General features: G+C 35.1%; 1 protein-coding gene across 9 annotated transcripts in view; it reads right to left on the reverse strand.

Moving 5' to 3' along the window:
* POSTN (periostin) overlaps positions 1-13595 on the reverse strand; it is a 53494-nt gene extending 39899 nt beyond the window's left edge. For 6 of the 9 annotated variants that reach the window (XM_075199020.1, XM_075199023.1, XM_075199022.1 and 3 more), the window contains exons 1-2: positions 13410-13594; positions 12172-12270 (exon numbers count right to left, since the gene is read on the reverse strand). In XM_075199020.1, coding sequence (XP_075055121.1) covers positions 12172-12270; positions 13410-13531 — 221 coding nt within the window. In that variant the 5' untranslated portion in view covers positions 13532-13594. Of the gene's footprint in view, positions 1-12171; positions 12271-13409 lie in introns of all 9 variants that reach the window. The other 3 variants (XM_075199015.1, XM_075199017.1, XM_075199014.1) reach the window with 1 other exon arrangement.
* Positions 13596-14516: the final 921 nt, after the last annotated feature.

Genomic DNA, 14516 nt, shown 5'->3' on the forward strand with positions numbered 1-14516 from the left:
CATGACTTTTAAAGACCTTTGTTCACTGAAATTAAACATACAGTATGTGTGGTTCAAGTGACCAGAATTTACACCAACCGCCCCCATAAAATGGATTGTTTTATAAGTGCCTCATTTTCACTCAATAAACACTGAAGTAGATGTGATTCAAATACTTCTAATCGGTTTTATTTTAATTGCAATACAAGTTTATCTGTCTTATGACTACCCTGTCAAGATTCTGCTGGCGTGCATGTCCTGACATTAATTATGTGTCTCATTGCTCTTTAGTGGCTGCTCATTAGCTGCTAGGTGCATTTTTCTATCATGACGTTCAGCGATATTACATGTTATGTGTACACTAATAGTTACACACCGCCTATATAAGTCCAAGCCTGGCATTTGTACATCACCAGCGTAGAACTAGTTCACTAACTGGTTGTGTTCTTGCTGGTTTTGGCCATACTGACTGTGCTCAGATACTTGTACCTTAACTTTACATTGTCTGTTAATTTTGTACCGCTATGGCCTGTTCTGCTATTTGACTGTGGTATTCTTCACTTGTATTTTTTCATTGTTTGAATATTTTGCTTACCCCAGTAATGAGTGTCAATAACTCCTAAAATTCCTAAGGGCAGCAGAATAGCAATGAGCATATTAACCTCTAGCGGAAAAGTGGCTGCTATAGGCAAAGGGTAGACTCCGTAGCCTGGGTTACTGGGATGTACAAAAAGGTTTAGTGGGTATGACATTTTATTACTTGTCTCTCTCATCTAAATATTTCAGTGGTGTTTTTCTTTTAATATATTTTTGAATTAGTGCCCCAAATAGAATAACTCCTCTTTTTTGCTGAAAAGGGGTTTCAAGGTCCTCTCATGTAGTTTATTGCAATTAGGATAACAAATTATCTGTTTTATAAACACCTTTTTTTCACTCAAATAAATACAGCAGTGGATGTGGTACAAATTATTTTAATATACTTATTCTAAGTGTGTCCGAAAATTGTCTATCTTATAAATGCCTCTTTTTTACTCAAATAAATAGTGTAGCATGTGTCCCTTGTGTAAATGTAGTATACTTTTATAGAAAGAAATGTTTATCTTTTAAATAACACTTCAATTCACAAAAAAAGGTAAGATGGTATAATTGAAACTCTTTGAATATAATCAATATGCTAAATTAAATCAAGCAAGGTATATAAGTGTTAAAACAAACAAAAACAGCAAAAGCTGAAAAACAATGCTGGCAAACACCATTGGGTATATCTACTAAACTGCGGGAGATGTTGCCTATAGCAACCAATCAGATTCTAGTTATCATTTATTTTGTACATTCTAGAAAATGGCAGCTAGAATCTGATTGGTTGCTATAGGCAACATCTCCACTTTTTCAAACCCATAGCTTCTTAAATATACCCCTATATCTGTCTCCCATTCACAACAGCTACACCAGTGAAAGATAACAATGGTTTTGGGAGGCGGATAAATAGTTGAACTATTGAGAGATAAATAGTTGAACTTACACTTAATTTAGAAACTTCATTCTTAACCATTAATTGGATGTATCAGTTTTGTGATATGATATATTATTACTACAATCAAATTGGATGAATCGTATTGCATAACACCTTGCTCAATTATTTTACTAGTGACTAACCAATTTCAAGTAAAAAAGTACATGTAAAATGGTCAACATTTACATTCTCAGTATACATCGCAATTGCTCAATGCTGATTGATCTCTTTGACGTTTAATGTTATTCCTATCAAGAAAAGATGAGCACAAATGTTGAAAGTGTTAAGTATAATATTTATACAGTTGGACACAAAATGCCATACCACACAGTTTCACAAAATGTATTGATCAGTAGACTATTAAGTCTGCAAAAGGATATTTCACAGTGTTTAATACCATTTCGCTGTATGACATAGCAAAAGTGAAACTCAAAGACTGTATTTGCAAAACTTAACATGCTTCTAATCTCGCTAATCTCTACTATTTTGTTTAAAGAATATAATTTGTTGTTTTAGATACTTTATTATGATCAACAATAAGGAAATCGGTATTTGGAGAAAATAGCTCACTATGAAATTGACATTAGTATTTCAAGAAATGTTTTGCAAAAAATGTGACTTTTTTAAGATGCGCTAACATTTACTTTATATATTACTAAACTGCTCCTTACCCAAGCCAGGGCCTGGGGGCCACAATGCTATCCAAACAAATGGTTTTATCTTAGATTAATGTAAATCCCCTCTTGGAAGCAATTGGTTACACTAAAGTTTGCATAAGTGGAAAAATTGGTGCAGACATTAGAGAGAGATATATTTTAAAATAATATAAAAACAGGACCGACATGTAATGCCTAGAGACATACATCTTCTGTGATTAGACTCATGGAAACCGAAGTTCACATGGGAACATATCGGTCTAAGGGGTCTATTTATCAATAGGTGAAAAGCCCTAGATTGGGTCCTATTTATTCATTTATAATAAATATTGTATAATATATATATATTGTATGCTCTCCCACTGTTTGTATGGGTTTCCTCCAGGTACTCCAGTTTCCTCCAATAGTCCAAAAACATACTGGTAGGTTAATTTTTTTCTCAGAATAAGGATCCTAGTATATATGTAGGTGTATGTGTGTGTTTGTGTGTGTGTGTGTGTTCTAGAGAATTTAAACTGTAAGCTCCAATGGGGCAGATACTGCTGTGTATGGTTATATATTCTCTGTAGACTACTGGGTAATATGATTGGCATTATAAACTAAACCCGAATTCAGCCAAAGCTCTGGAAACCAGTGACATCAATAACTACTCCATCCCTCAGTTATGTCACAGGTCCCTAGTAAATTGTTACACTATATTCTCATAAATATTGTGCCTCAGTGATTTCAATACCTCCTAGTGAATTTATAGGCTGCATTCTAAGGGATATCAATTTATTCCAAAAAACCTTCAGTGTGTAAGCAATTAGAACACATTAACGTTCAACCAAATATAATAAAATTCAAACAAAGTAACATTCCAAAGTAATGTTCCTTATTCTAAATACTATTTAACAAAGCACTTGGGGCAAGTAGTAAAACAAAGTCTGTCCTATCGACATCAAAGCGTAAAAATAAACCTGACATGCTGCTTCAACTATGAGTACTATTTGCGTGTACCAGAAAATATCAATTGAAGTAAATAAAATACAATAGCATATTTCCTCCTCTCGCACATAATCAAATGCAGTCTGCTTTAGTACTTTGGGAAATTGATTTTGCAAAAACTCATCCATGGAAAAATTGAAAGCTTCACTAGCGATCATGGTGAGATCATGTTCTCTAGGTTTTCATGAAATAAAGCAAGAATTTTAGTTAAAGGACCTTTTATTTTCAATCTTTTTCTTGTCCTGCTTTCCTCAAAGCAAACCCATCAACCCAACATACTGCCAAACTCTCCAACTGAAGATCCATAGCATCTTCCGACATTCAGATGTAATATTCAGCTTTCTGAGAAGTATTGCTTCTCCCATAAAGACTTTACACTAGAAGTACTTTTGTCATACTTGCATTCTCTCCTGGAATGTCCGGAGGAGTCCAGAATTTCCCTGAGGCCACTTAGACTCCCAGGAGAGAAGGCCACCATCCTGGATCCCACCTCTCCTTCTTGCAAAGAGGCAAGGCCTTGTTAACACCATTCGTGCCATCAGGTCTCACCAGCAGGGTCCTGATGATGGGATTTGCGTCATCAGAGCCCTCACGCCTTGCCCAAGTGTTTACATATATTCACAGTCTTTTAGTTAAATGAATAAGTCTTTTAGTTAAATAATATTTAAATCATTGTAATTTATAGCTAACTGGATCATAAAAATAGTCATGTTCATTACGTTTCTCCACAGCAGTTTCTACCTTATGAACTGTTGTAATTCCCTGGTATTACGTTTGGGCAATCATCAATGAGGAAAGAGTAGAGTTTTATTAAAATAATAAATAATATAAAGCAAACAAACATAGAAAATATACTTATATATTTCCCATAAGGAGTAACTTCCTGCTATCAGCGATTTATGCTATAGCAGAATTTATTTACACCCTTTGCTATATTTTTAAGTCTCATTGATTTAGAACTCTTTACTAGTGGAAAGTCTGCTCTAAATGCAATACAAATGTTTTAAAGATTTTATAAATTATAATAGTATTATGATAATAATAATAATCATCATCATCTTGGAAGGCTCCTTACTCTGCTATTAGCATATAAGTTTTGTTTTCATTTGTTTTTATTTGATTTCACTAAAATAAGACACTTATCAAATAAGACACATAGCCACAACAAAACAAATGATAGCAATGAAAGGAAATAAGTATGGAAGAAAATTGTAATGATGTAATAATAATAATAATTATTCAAAGTCCGGAAAACAGTGTTTGTAATTAAAAATGTTGCCCAGATAATTCAAAATGCTGCAATCTAATCTCACTTACTTGATTAGATACACTAATTGTATACCAATACTACTAGTATGCTATTAAGGCATTATTATTTTCAATATTAGAAGACACTATTTTCAGAGAGAGTATATTTTAGAGAAGATGAATTACAGGAAATAGCTATACCATCAAGTCAACTTGGAATATTAGTTAAGAACTATGATTCTTATATATTGCTGTAGATTCCATTGCAGCCAACATTATCCTAATAAGAATTTAGTCAATGGTTTCAGAGATATAATATACACCTGTATATTTCATTTTCTAACTATTCAGAATGCTAAAATATTTTTTCAATAAAATGTTAAAAGCAGAGTTCATGCTAGGTGCATTCAGCGAAGCCAAATGAAGTATAAGGTCTTATATGCAGATTAACATTAATAGTATATTTAATTAAAGTGAGCTCAAACTACTGTTAAATTAATATATTTGGGTGGCATTTAATATTACAAACATCTTGTACATCATCCTGAAATTCTTGCTTCCCTTCCTTCCTCTTCTATAACCTAAATACTAAAATTGGATCTGTAATTTCCTGAAAGTGATAACTGTCTCCTGTGCACTAAGAAGGGAAGTCATAGTTTGGATTAAGTCTGCTAAATCTTATGCGTTTGTCTGATTAAAGAATCTTAACTTTAAAACATGTGCTTGCTATGTGCATAGACATAGGTTTATGGTATCTCTGCAACATTTTTGTCTGGTATATGTCATATCTTTGGTCCTTGTTTGGCCTAACCACACACCATTATGTTTCTCATATCACTGGGTACATGGCCATGCTCTTAACCAAAGATATTGTTAGAAGATTATCACACTTTAATAAAATTGACCAATTGACAGGAGGACACTAGAAAGAGGTAAGGGGATTTTGGGGAACAGAGTACAACCAATGACAACTTTACTGAATGGTGATCTCTCCAGGGAGACTTCCTACAACTTTTGTGTAAACTAGGTAAACTCCTGTAAGAAGAAAATGTTTATACTTGCATCTCTTGTTGTTTATATCATCATCACCATTTATTTATATAGCGCCACTGATTCCACAGCGCTGTACAGAGAACTCACTCACATCAGTCCCTGCCCCATTGGAGCTTACAGTCTAAATTCCCTAACACACATACACACACAGACTTAGAGAGAGACTAGGGTCAATTTTGATAGTAGTCAATTAACCTACTAGTATGTTTTTGGAGTGTGGGAGGAAACCGGAGCACGCGGAGGAAACCGACGCAAACATGGGGAGAACATATAAACTCCACACATGTAAAAACAATTGAAAATAGCAAAAATGTTTGTTTAGAGTGCCTTTAAAAATCTTAGGATTTTGTTGAGTACTTAACCAAATGTATGATTTTGTGCATCCTTAATTATTATTGTCACCAATATGTATTACACCAAAACCTTCAACCCTCCATTTGTAAACACATATACGGATGGCCCATTTGTTTAATCAATTAACAAAGCTTTTGTAAAAATACACATTTAAAGCATGTGAAGTTTACATTTTTTTATTTATTATAGGCCTGGGTTTCGATTTTCGGTTACATTAGCCGTAACATAACAAGAAAATGTAACCGATTCACTACGGCAGTCTTGGAGGATCTGCAATTGCGTGACGCAGCTTACTGGTTAATGCATGCACAGTGGTAGCAAAATAAATAAAGAGCTAATTCAAATGGTGAAAAAGAAATACATAATATAGAAAACATATTTTGCCGCTATTCTGATTTGAAAAAAATATTTTATTTAAATAAATAAATCTTTTAATTGAATATCTCCTGCTAACGCTATTCTGGGATGGTGATAGCAGAAAGAGAGATTGCCCTACCTCCAGTGATAACTCTCCATTTTAGCTGAAGATAGGTTTATTCCCTGCTTAATAAATAGAGCTCATAATGTAGATTAATTCATGGGATTTGCCTCATCCCAAAAGATGACTTTTGAGATATGCAGCAACATGTACAGATGTATATGGGTTTAAACATGATTTTCTAGCCCAAGGACAGCTAAAGCAGATGTATTTCCATCCCAACATTGATATGAACCCAGCAACATGCCTTTTAGGCCTGTGTATGCATGCGTATCATCTAGTGTCAAAGGTCAATTCTCACTAATTCAGTGAGTTAACTAAATTGTGTTTACAACTCCAAGGCTCATACTGTAGATGGTACTAATGAGCAACACTTAAAATAAAAAATAAATAAAAGAAAAACCTTAGCCCAATATGATTTAAAGTAGACCTGTCACATACACAGATCTAAGCAGCCAATTTGTGGGTTGAACCAACATTAACCCTATAAATATAGTGAGAACTATCTCTGTTCATTGCCCCCACAAAACAGCAGGGCTTGTGCTGTTCACTAAGATTTCTGGATCAGAAAAATTTGAGGCATTTGACAATACTAATAAAACAATCCTCAAATCAAATGTGCCAGGTTCACGCATCTCCAATTAGAGTAATTGTGAAGTTATCTGCTACAACTCCGAAGGTGCCCACACCAACTTACATATTTCAGCTGATGTCGGTCCGTTAGGCCAATATTCATGCTTATGTAAGCCAAAAGTGACGTTGGTGCCTAGTAATCATCTTATTGATAGGACAATCATGTATGGCAGAAAATGCAGTCACAATCAGCTTGTGTGTCATCTTCAGACAACATTAAAAGGTTGGAATGGCACCAAAAGTCCCCCTGATGCTAATCCTGTAGCTTGAGCATCATATGGAGTGGTAGGATTGCCCATTTTTGATAACTTTTAGAAGGTCATTCTCAGACCAGATTACATAAAAGGCAGAAAATCTAGTTGAATGAGGAGAGCAATCAGCGCATCCTAATGTATTGTAGTACACTACTATGGGGCATCTGCATTTTTTAGGGGACAATCTGTCAGTGGTGCAACTAGATTGTACTTGTGTTGATGCCAAGTGCCATCCCAGCATAGCTTCAGTGGAGCAGGGAAAGCCGTCTGTCATTTCTGTTCTGCACAAGCACAGTAGCACTTCCTGTTGCTATTCTCAGTAATTTCGGCAGTCAGTGGCGACACTGACCACCCCCTCGCTTCTCAGCCACTTCCTCAATATAAACTCTGCATCGGGTACTCCTGACTCCAACGTTCTTTGTATTATTTACCCTGTGACAATTTGATGCTCCTTTGGTACTGTCCCGGCTTCCTCCTTGATATCTCCCCTTTGGATTGTGAGTGGACCTCAGCTAGCCTGACCTTTCTTCGGTACTGTTCTACCTGACTGGCTTGACCCGGACCGTTTGACTACTCTTCACCACTACTACACTGGTAACTGTCCTGGAGAACCGTGACCTGCGCACCCTTTACATCCAAGTCCATATCTCCTTGCGGGGTCCTTGGTGAAAACCAGGGGTGCGTTAGACTCCACGTCTCCTTGTTCAGTTGCGCTAATACCAGTAAGTAGCTCCATCCAATGCACGATCCTGACAGTTGAATCATAAACACACACAATTCTTCAATAAAACATTGACATTTTGAGAAACTTGACTCTTCACCAGTTTGTGAAATCAGCTCTAAAGTTCAAAAACTTACAGAAAACTCCTGTACTTTAGGTAAATTCAAGCTAAATTCAAATAAGATGAACAAACTGGTTTGAACATGTTGGACTGTAACCTGTTTGAACAGGCTCAAACTTTTTCAAGATTAATGGACACATTGTACAGTGTTTTTAACAGTTTTCCATTGTGAGTGGCAAACTTCAAACTAGAAAACTAACTTTCGCTGTTCAAATGAAAAATTGTTAACATTTTTTAACAATACTGTAAAAGGTAGCTCTAACAAACAACGTTTTATAGTTTATGTTAACATTTTTAAGAACCACAAAAGCGATCTGCAAGCCACAAATACTGAACTTCAAACCTTGAACTTGAATGTAAACGAAAAAACAGCAAATGCAAGCAGCCAACTTTGAAACACAAAATCATCAGCTATTTATATAGTTCACATATACACACAGAGACAGCAAAAATAAAATTGGTTTAAATTTGTGATTGTAGCAAAAAAAAGTTTGAGTCCTTCGACCAGCCAAATTAGATTGAATTTCTAACCAGTTCAAATTTCCCGATTATCCAAGGGCAAGATGCCGTATGCTTGTTATCCCTATTGGCTTTTCATATTGTATGGGCACCCTTATTAATAATTTATAATCCACCCCATGTGTATTATATATTGACATTACTTGCGATATAAACCTGATTTAATGATCAAAATACGTTGTTCTAACATGAAATTAATGCTTAATTCTCCTATAAATGATTATAAGGTAAATGTGCTAACAATTATCTAGATTTGGGAGTAGGATTTGTTTGACTGATTTTAATAGCAAACAGATGTAGTTTTTTTGTTCTTTTTTTCATAAACAGCTCACATCTTGATTTCATGGTAAGGATTTTCTATTCCTCTGGGATATTTTACAAAAGAAACTAAAGTACATTTGCAGTTGCACATATTTTCCAAGCATGGGTCAAGTTTCAATGCTCAAGGTAATATAAGATTTATTATACAAACCTAAAGGTAAGTTTAGACATATTTCAAGTACCTCACTCCAACATGAGTGTCTAATAAAAGCATAAAAATAAAACCTATATTTAGATATAGAGATAAATATCTGAAAGCAAATTATATTGCATTTAGGGGAGAAGAATAATATACTTAGACACTGCTTCTTGCAAAAGCTGTAATGACAAGAATAAGACTGGAGTGATCATGTCTATCCCTTATTCAGCGTGGTTCACATGACCCCAGAGGTCAAAACAAGTCCAACAATTAAGGGTTTCCCCTAGCTAAGATCATATGTTATGACACATGAATAAATTGGTGAGTCGAGTCTTGCTCCCCAGGCTAAAGCTTGCCAGCCCTCCCATGCATGAGGGAGAGTATTTTGACATGAAGTTTGAGATGCATGAAGAAGAGGTGTTGCTATTGGCTGTATTGGTGTAGGGGAGTAATTTGATCCGGATCCCAGAGGATATATGGAGCCAGTGTAGGGATGTGCAGAGTGGGGCAACGAAAATGCGATGTGTGAGACAGGAAGATAAGTATGGCCACAGCATTTAGTATATAATGTCCTCCAAATGCCTAATAACCAAGACACGATGCTGGTAAATATTGAATACACTCTTTCCCCTGTACTTCATTAATAGGGATAGCTGACCCAGATCTCAAGGCATACCTGGAGATGCAATAATGTAACTTTGCAGTTTTTAATGCATTAGGCATCCCAAGGACAGTACACCATAGTGGGCTTTGTATATTCAGTATTCAGCAACAATGGGACTTAGGTTTTTACAGTTACTGTACATCCTGATGTAACAATATCATTCTCAGAAAATCATCAATATCATTTTCAGTAACAATTCTCATTCTCAGTCAGTGTAAAATGTTGTATCTGGTTTATTCTATATTTATAAAATATAGTAAAAAACATTATCAAACGCAGTATGATCTGAAATAAATTTTTATTGCACAGAGTAATTGCATTTAATACTCATGCAAAAAAAAAGTCTTTAATTGAAATGTTCTGCACATGTCCCTCTTTCTACTTTTCTTTTTAGAGTTGCCAATATAAGCCATCTACATGACAGAATGTGTTTTTTACATTATCACTGAAACCGCTGCCAACTGAAAGATACCATCAACAACAAGACAACATCACCTCTCTGTAAATCAAAAACATAACACAGTTGCAACAGGTCACACAATATCTCATTAAACACATGTAATGGGAGCCATATGAATAATTCAGTCCCCAATTCTAGGAGTAGAATTAATAGAAAGCATGATGGTGTTAGGATTAAAGTATAAGAACGCCCCCTAGTGGTTTCTAAAGTGAAAACAATTTTAGATCTACAAAACTTGTGCGCAATATGACAGCCGTCACATATTACAGATAAAATGAAGTGCACTTTGGAATATTAGCTGTTTACAAGTAAGCGCTGGTTTGTTAGAGATACTTTTTGTAAATGTCTAAATGTTTTTAACCACATTTGCTCTTTCTATAGAAGCCCTTTCATCTTTTTCACTAACCCTTCAAAATCTAGAACTTTATATTCTGTCCAAATGAACATTCTTCATTATGTATCTCCAAAAACCAGGACATCTACTGGAGCCAGGGTGATAGGGGTGCTGGTAATATTTAAGAATACTTGAGTTCTACAGAAGCAGCCACAGTTGTTTTACATAACCATAAAGACTATATTCATGGTAAGTTGCATAAAACATATTTTCCCCAAAACTATGTGTGAGCATGTTCAAGAACTACACATATGCAGCAAATGCCAATCATATCTCAGGCATTATCAAAGCTATTGAGAAATTAGCACTGTGTATAAGTGTCATGGAAACATTCCTATCACAGGCAGTAAAAATCGATGAATTTACCTCTTTTTTGGGAAATTCTTTATATAAAACTTTAATGATCATATCCTTTCATGGCTATGGCTTATGAGTGTAAAGATTCTAAATTAAGTTTTGTTTTAGGAGTAAAATTAGTTAATACAGAAATAAAATAGTGTTTATGTCTATTGTGTCATATGATACTCTTTACATTGGTGCAAGTATCAGTGAGGGACAGAGTTTTGGGGACACCTGTTTCTAAACCCTTGAACTCTTCAAAAAGAAGCAAAAGAAATATGATTTGCAGATATCCCTAGAGTGCTAGGTTTTAAGTGTGACATATGGTTGGTAAATACTTGAAAACTAAGGTACCCAAGTTCTCTGAGAACCATCTATAATTTGCTGAATCTTTTCCACTTGAACCCAATTTAATTTTACCAGTTAGTTCATCATTGAACAGAAGCTGAGCAAGCAAAGAATATTCATCCTGCCTGCACAGCAAATGCATATACTGATAATTTCTTATATATGTGTCCCGCCCTAGAAAAATGTACAGATCACAAAATCCTGCAACGAGGAGCCAGTGAAAAAGATACAATGGTAGTTAAGCACCAGTTCCCTATGTTTACTCATGTGAAAGGCACTTAAGATTGGTCTTGGCTTTAACAAAACCAATATGTCAGCAAAAGTAGGGTAAGTATGTTTCTAGAAGACGTGTCAACCATAGCAATGTATGGCATAAAAGCAGCATTTCCATTAACCTTTCTACAAATATCTACTAATTCATGCAACATTTAAAACATGATTTCAGTAATATTGCCTGCCCTGGTGCACCAAGATTACAGTGCTCTTATCATGTCTAAGTTCCAGACAGAAATATGTTTTACACTTTTTACTTTAGTCTGCATGTCCATGAATTGCTTAAATAGTAATGTACAGTTCAACACTCAAATATGAAGAATGTAAAAAATAATAATGTTCAGCACAACTAGTTTTCCACAGGAAGCTATTATTCCGCATATAATCTCTTCAAGGCAGCTAAGAAGGAACTTAACTGACCTCACTCATTTTGTCTTTGTCTCTATTTTTGCTGTTGTTGCAGAAACTGTATTTTACATTAAACATCTTATCTGCATCTACAGTTTTCATTCATCATCAGCAGCTATTTATATAGCGCCACTAACTCCTCATTGCTGTACAAAGTCACTCACATCATAGATTGCATTGTTACTTATTGTATTAACACAAGAGCAGATAACGTTACTTAGCAGCAAAACATTAATAGCATAAGAACAACAGTTCAATAAACACAATAACTAAACTAGTACTAAAAAAATATATAGTAACACAACTTACGCTTTTTTTCCACAGATTGCACCTTGGTGCCAGTTTTTGCAAGTACTGAAATACTTCTTATTGGTTCCCATAACTTGCTGCAGAGCACAGACATTTGGACTGAAGGGAAGAAAAAAATAAAGTTTTTTTTGGTTTTTTTGCAGGGTTTTGTTGTAGTTGTTACTATATAATAAAACACACAATTCCTATACAGTCCCCTTCTACACTACCCCCTCCTGGTACATTAATTGGGAAACAAAGAAAGCTTTATAAAAGCTAAACCTTACAGCATCCACCAGGTGCCCTGTGAAAATGTTACACTGCGTTTTATGGGGAGTTTTTTTTTGTTTGTTTTGCTTTTCATCCATTAAGACTGAGGTAGTAATCCACACCAAACTAATTTTCTTTCTAAGTGCCATGTGCTCTGGAAGGTGAAAGTCTGGGGCTTTGTTCAGAAAGATTCCAGCATACTGGAAAGCAATCACAGTTAATAACGCTCATCATCAGTGCCTGGAATACCAAACACAGCTAAACAAGCAATACTTTAAGTATGCACAATAGTGGTAAATGGCTATTTCACAGTTCCAGACAACCATTGTAGTAGCCCTTTAACACTTGTCCTCTTGTCAAAATAACAGTCTTTTTTTTTTTAACTTTTAAAGTTATATTTTTATTTGTTATATGTAAATATAACTGTCTGCCTTGGTAATAAGCAGAATCTAAACGCATCTTATGCCATTTAAAACAGGAAAAGGGACAATTTAATGTTTGGGGTCTACAGGGAATTGCACAGAACAATTAGTCTCTAAGAAATCACACAATATGTTTGAATGGAAGGTTGCATTCTGTTAAGAATATAAGCAAAACTGAAAAAGTTATTTTTTGTTTTTTTTAATGTTGTTGAACAACAAAACGTGATAAAAAACACTAGGCAAACAAAGAAAGTTACTGCCAAAATATTTCAGATGAAAACAATATCACACAGCACTTGGCATATGCTGTAGAATAAGCTACTCTTTTGTCTAGGAGCATTATTGAAGCCAAAGAAAGGATGTAAAAAATTAAAAAGGAAAAAAAGTTAATTAAAAACACAACTAAAAATAAATGCACAAAATAAAAATGTGACTATAAAAAGTAACTTAGGTTTTGCAGAAATAAGTCTTCTAAAAATGATCAGTGGAAAGCTGCATTGCAAGAAAACAGTAATACAAAAAAAGTTGACTTCATTGTAGTATGCAAGGATGCACCAATATACTTACCCCTCTTTTCTTGCTCTTATACGACTGTGAGATAGGATCTTGTCATAATAAGCATTGCTGTCTGCATGGTCAAATGCAGACAGGACAAAAATGGCAAAGATGGACAAAAATATAGCCTTCATTGTTTAGTCCCCCAAATGCTCCCTGTAAATGAAAAGGGAGAACTGCCAAATGATATAGAGCTGAACAGAGTTTATATACAGCTTGGAATTCTGTGGGAGGGGAACAGTGTGTCAACCTGAGACAAATGTACCACCCTTTAGAAAATATCAGCAACTGTGGAAATCAGTTAAGAAGTTACAGTTCTTTTAGCCAAGTGCAACTTTTTTTTTCCTTTCCAGGAAAGTAAATATTACACTGTACAAAATGTGACTAATAGAAAACTGAATCATTTTTCCTTGCCAATATTTGCTACATACTTTGTGATGTTTTAAGGTTAGTCACCTTTTCATTTTGCTCTGAGTGCATGCATATATAGACTGTTTGAAAATTACAGATGTCTAATTAATAGCAACATCTAGGAAGCTAGATGCAGTGGTGTTATAACATGTGATACTGCACAGATCAAGTAGTAATCGTTTACTTGAGCCACTTAAGACAATACCCTTAGTGATTGTTGCTCTAGGCTCTTTGCTAATGAGCAATAGGTGTATCAATTCCAGGTACATGATTTTCATGAGTGTCCTCCATTTTCGGAAATAAATACATTATATATAGGGTTTATAGTTTTCGTGCTTATTTTTTGGGGCATTTAGTGTTCATTTATTTCTGCAAACAGGGGAAGAAATGTACCATACAAAAAAGTTGTTCATGGAACAGGGTGTGAGGTGAGAGGGCCCAGGATGTCAGGAAGAGAGTAGCCCGGTGGCACAGTGTTAAATATTGATGCACTGTATGTTGTCCAGCTGCTGAAGCTTTGACAGATGGTTATAACATAAACAAAGACCAATCCAGAGTTCCTATGCTTTAGTGGTGGCATAGTAAGTGGGTATATAACTAGTCACTGCTTATTTCATTGAAGATTGCACAAATAATTTGGCACCATTCCAGCTCATCACATCTTATCCAATGTGGTTGTTGCAGATTGTTGGTGAAATTGTAGACCCT

This window comes from Mixophyes fleayi, chromosome 2 (assembly GCF_038048845.1).
Source record: "Mixophyes fleayi isolate aMixFle1 chromosome 2, aMixFle1.hap1, whole genome shotgun sequence".
NCBI lineage: Eukaryota > Metazoa > Chordata > Amphibia > Anura > Limnodynastidae > Mixophyes > Mixophyes fleayi.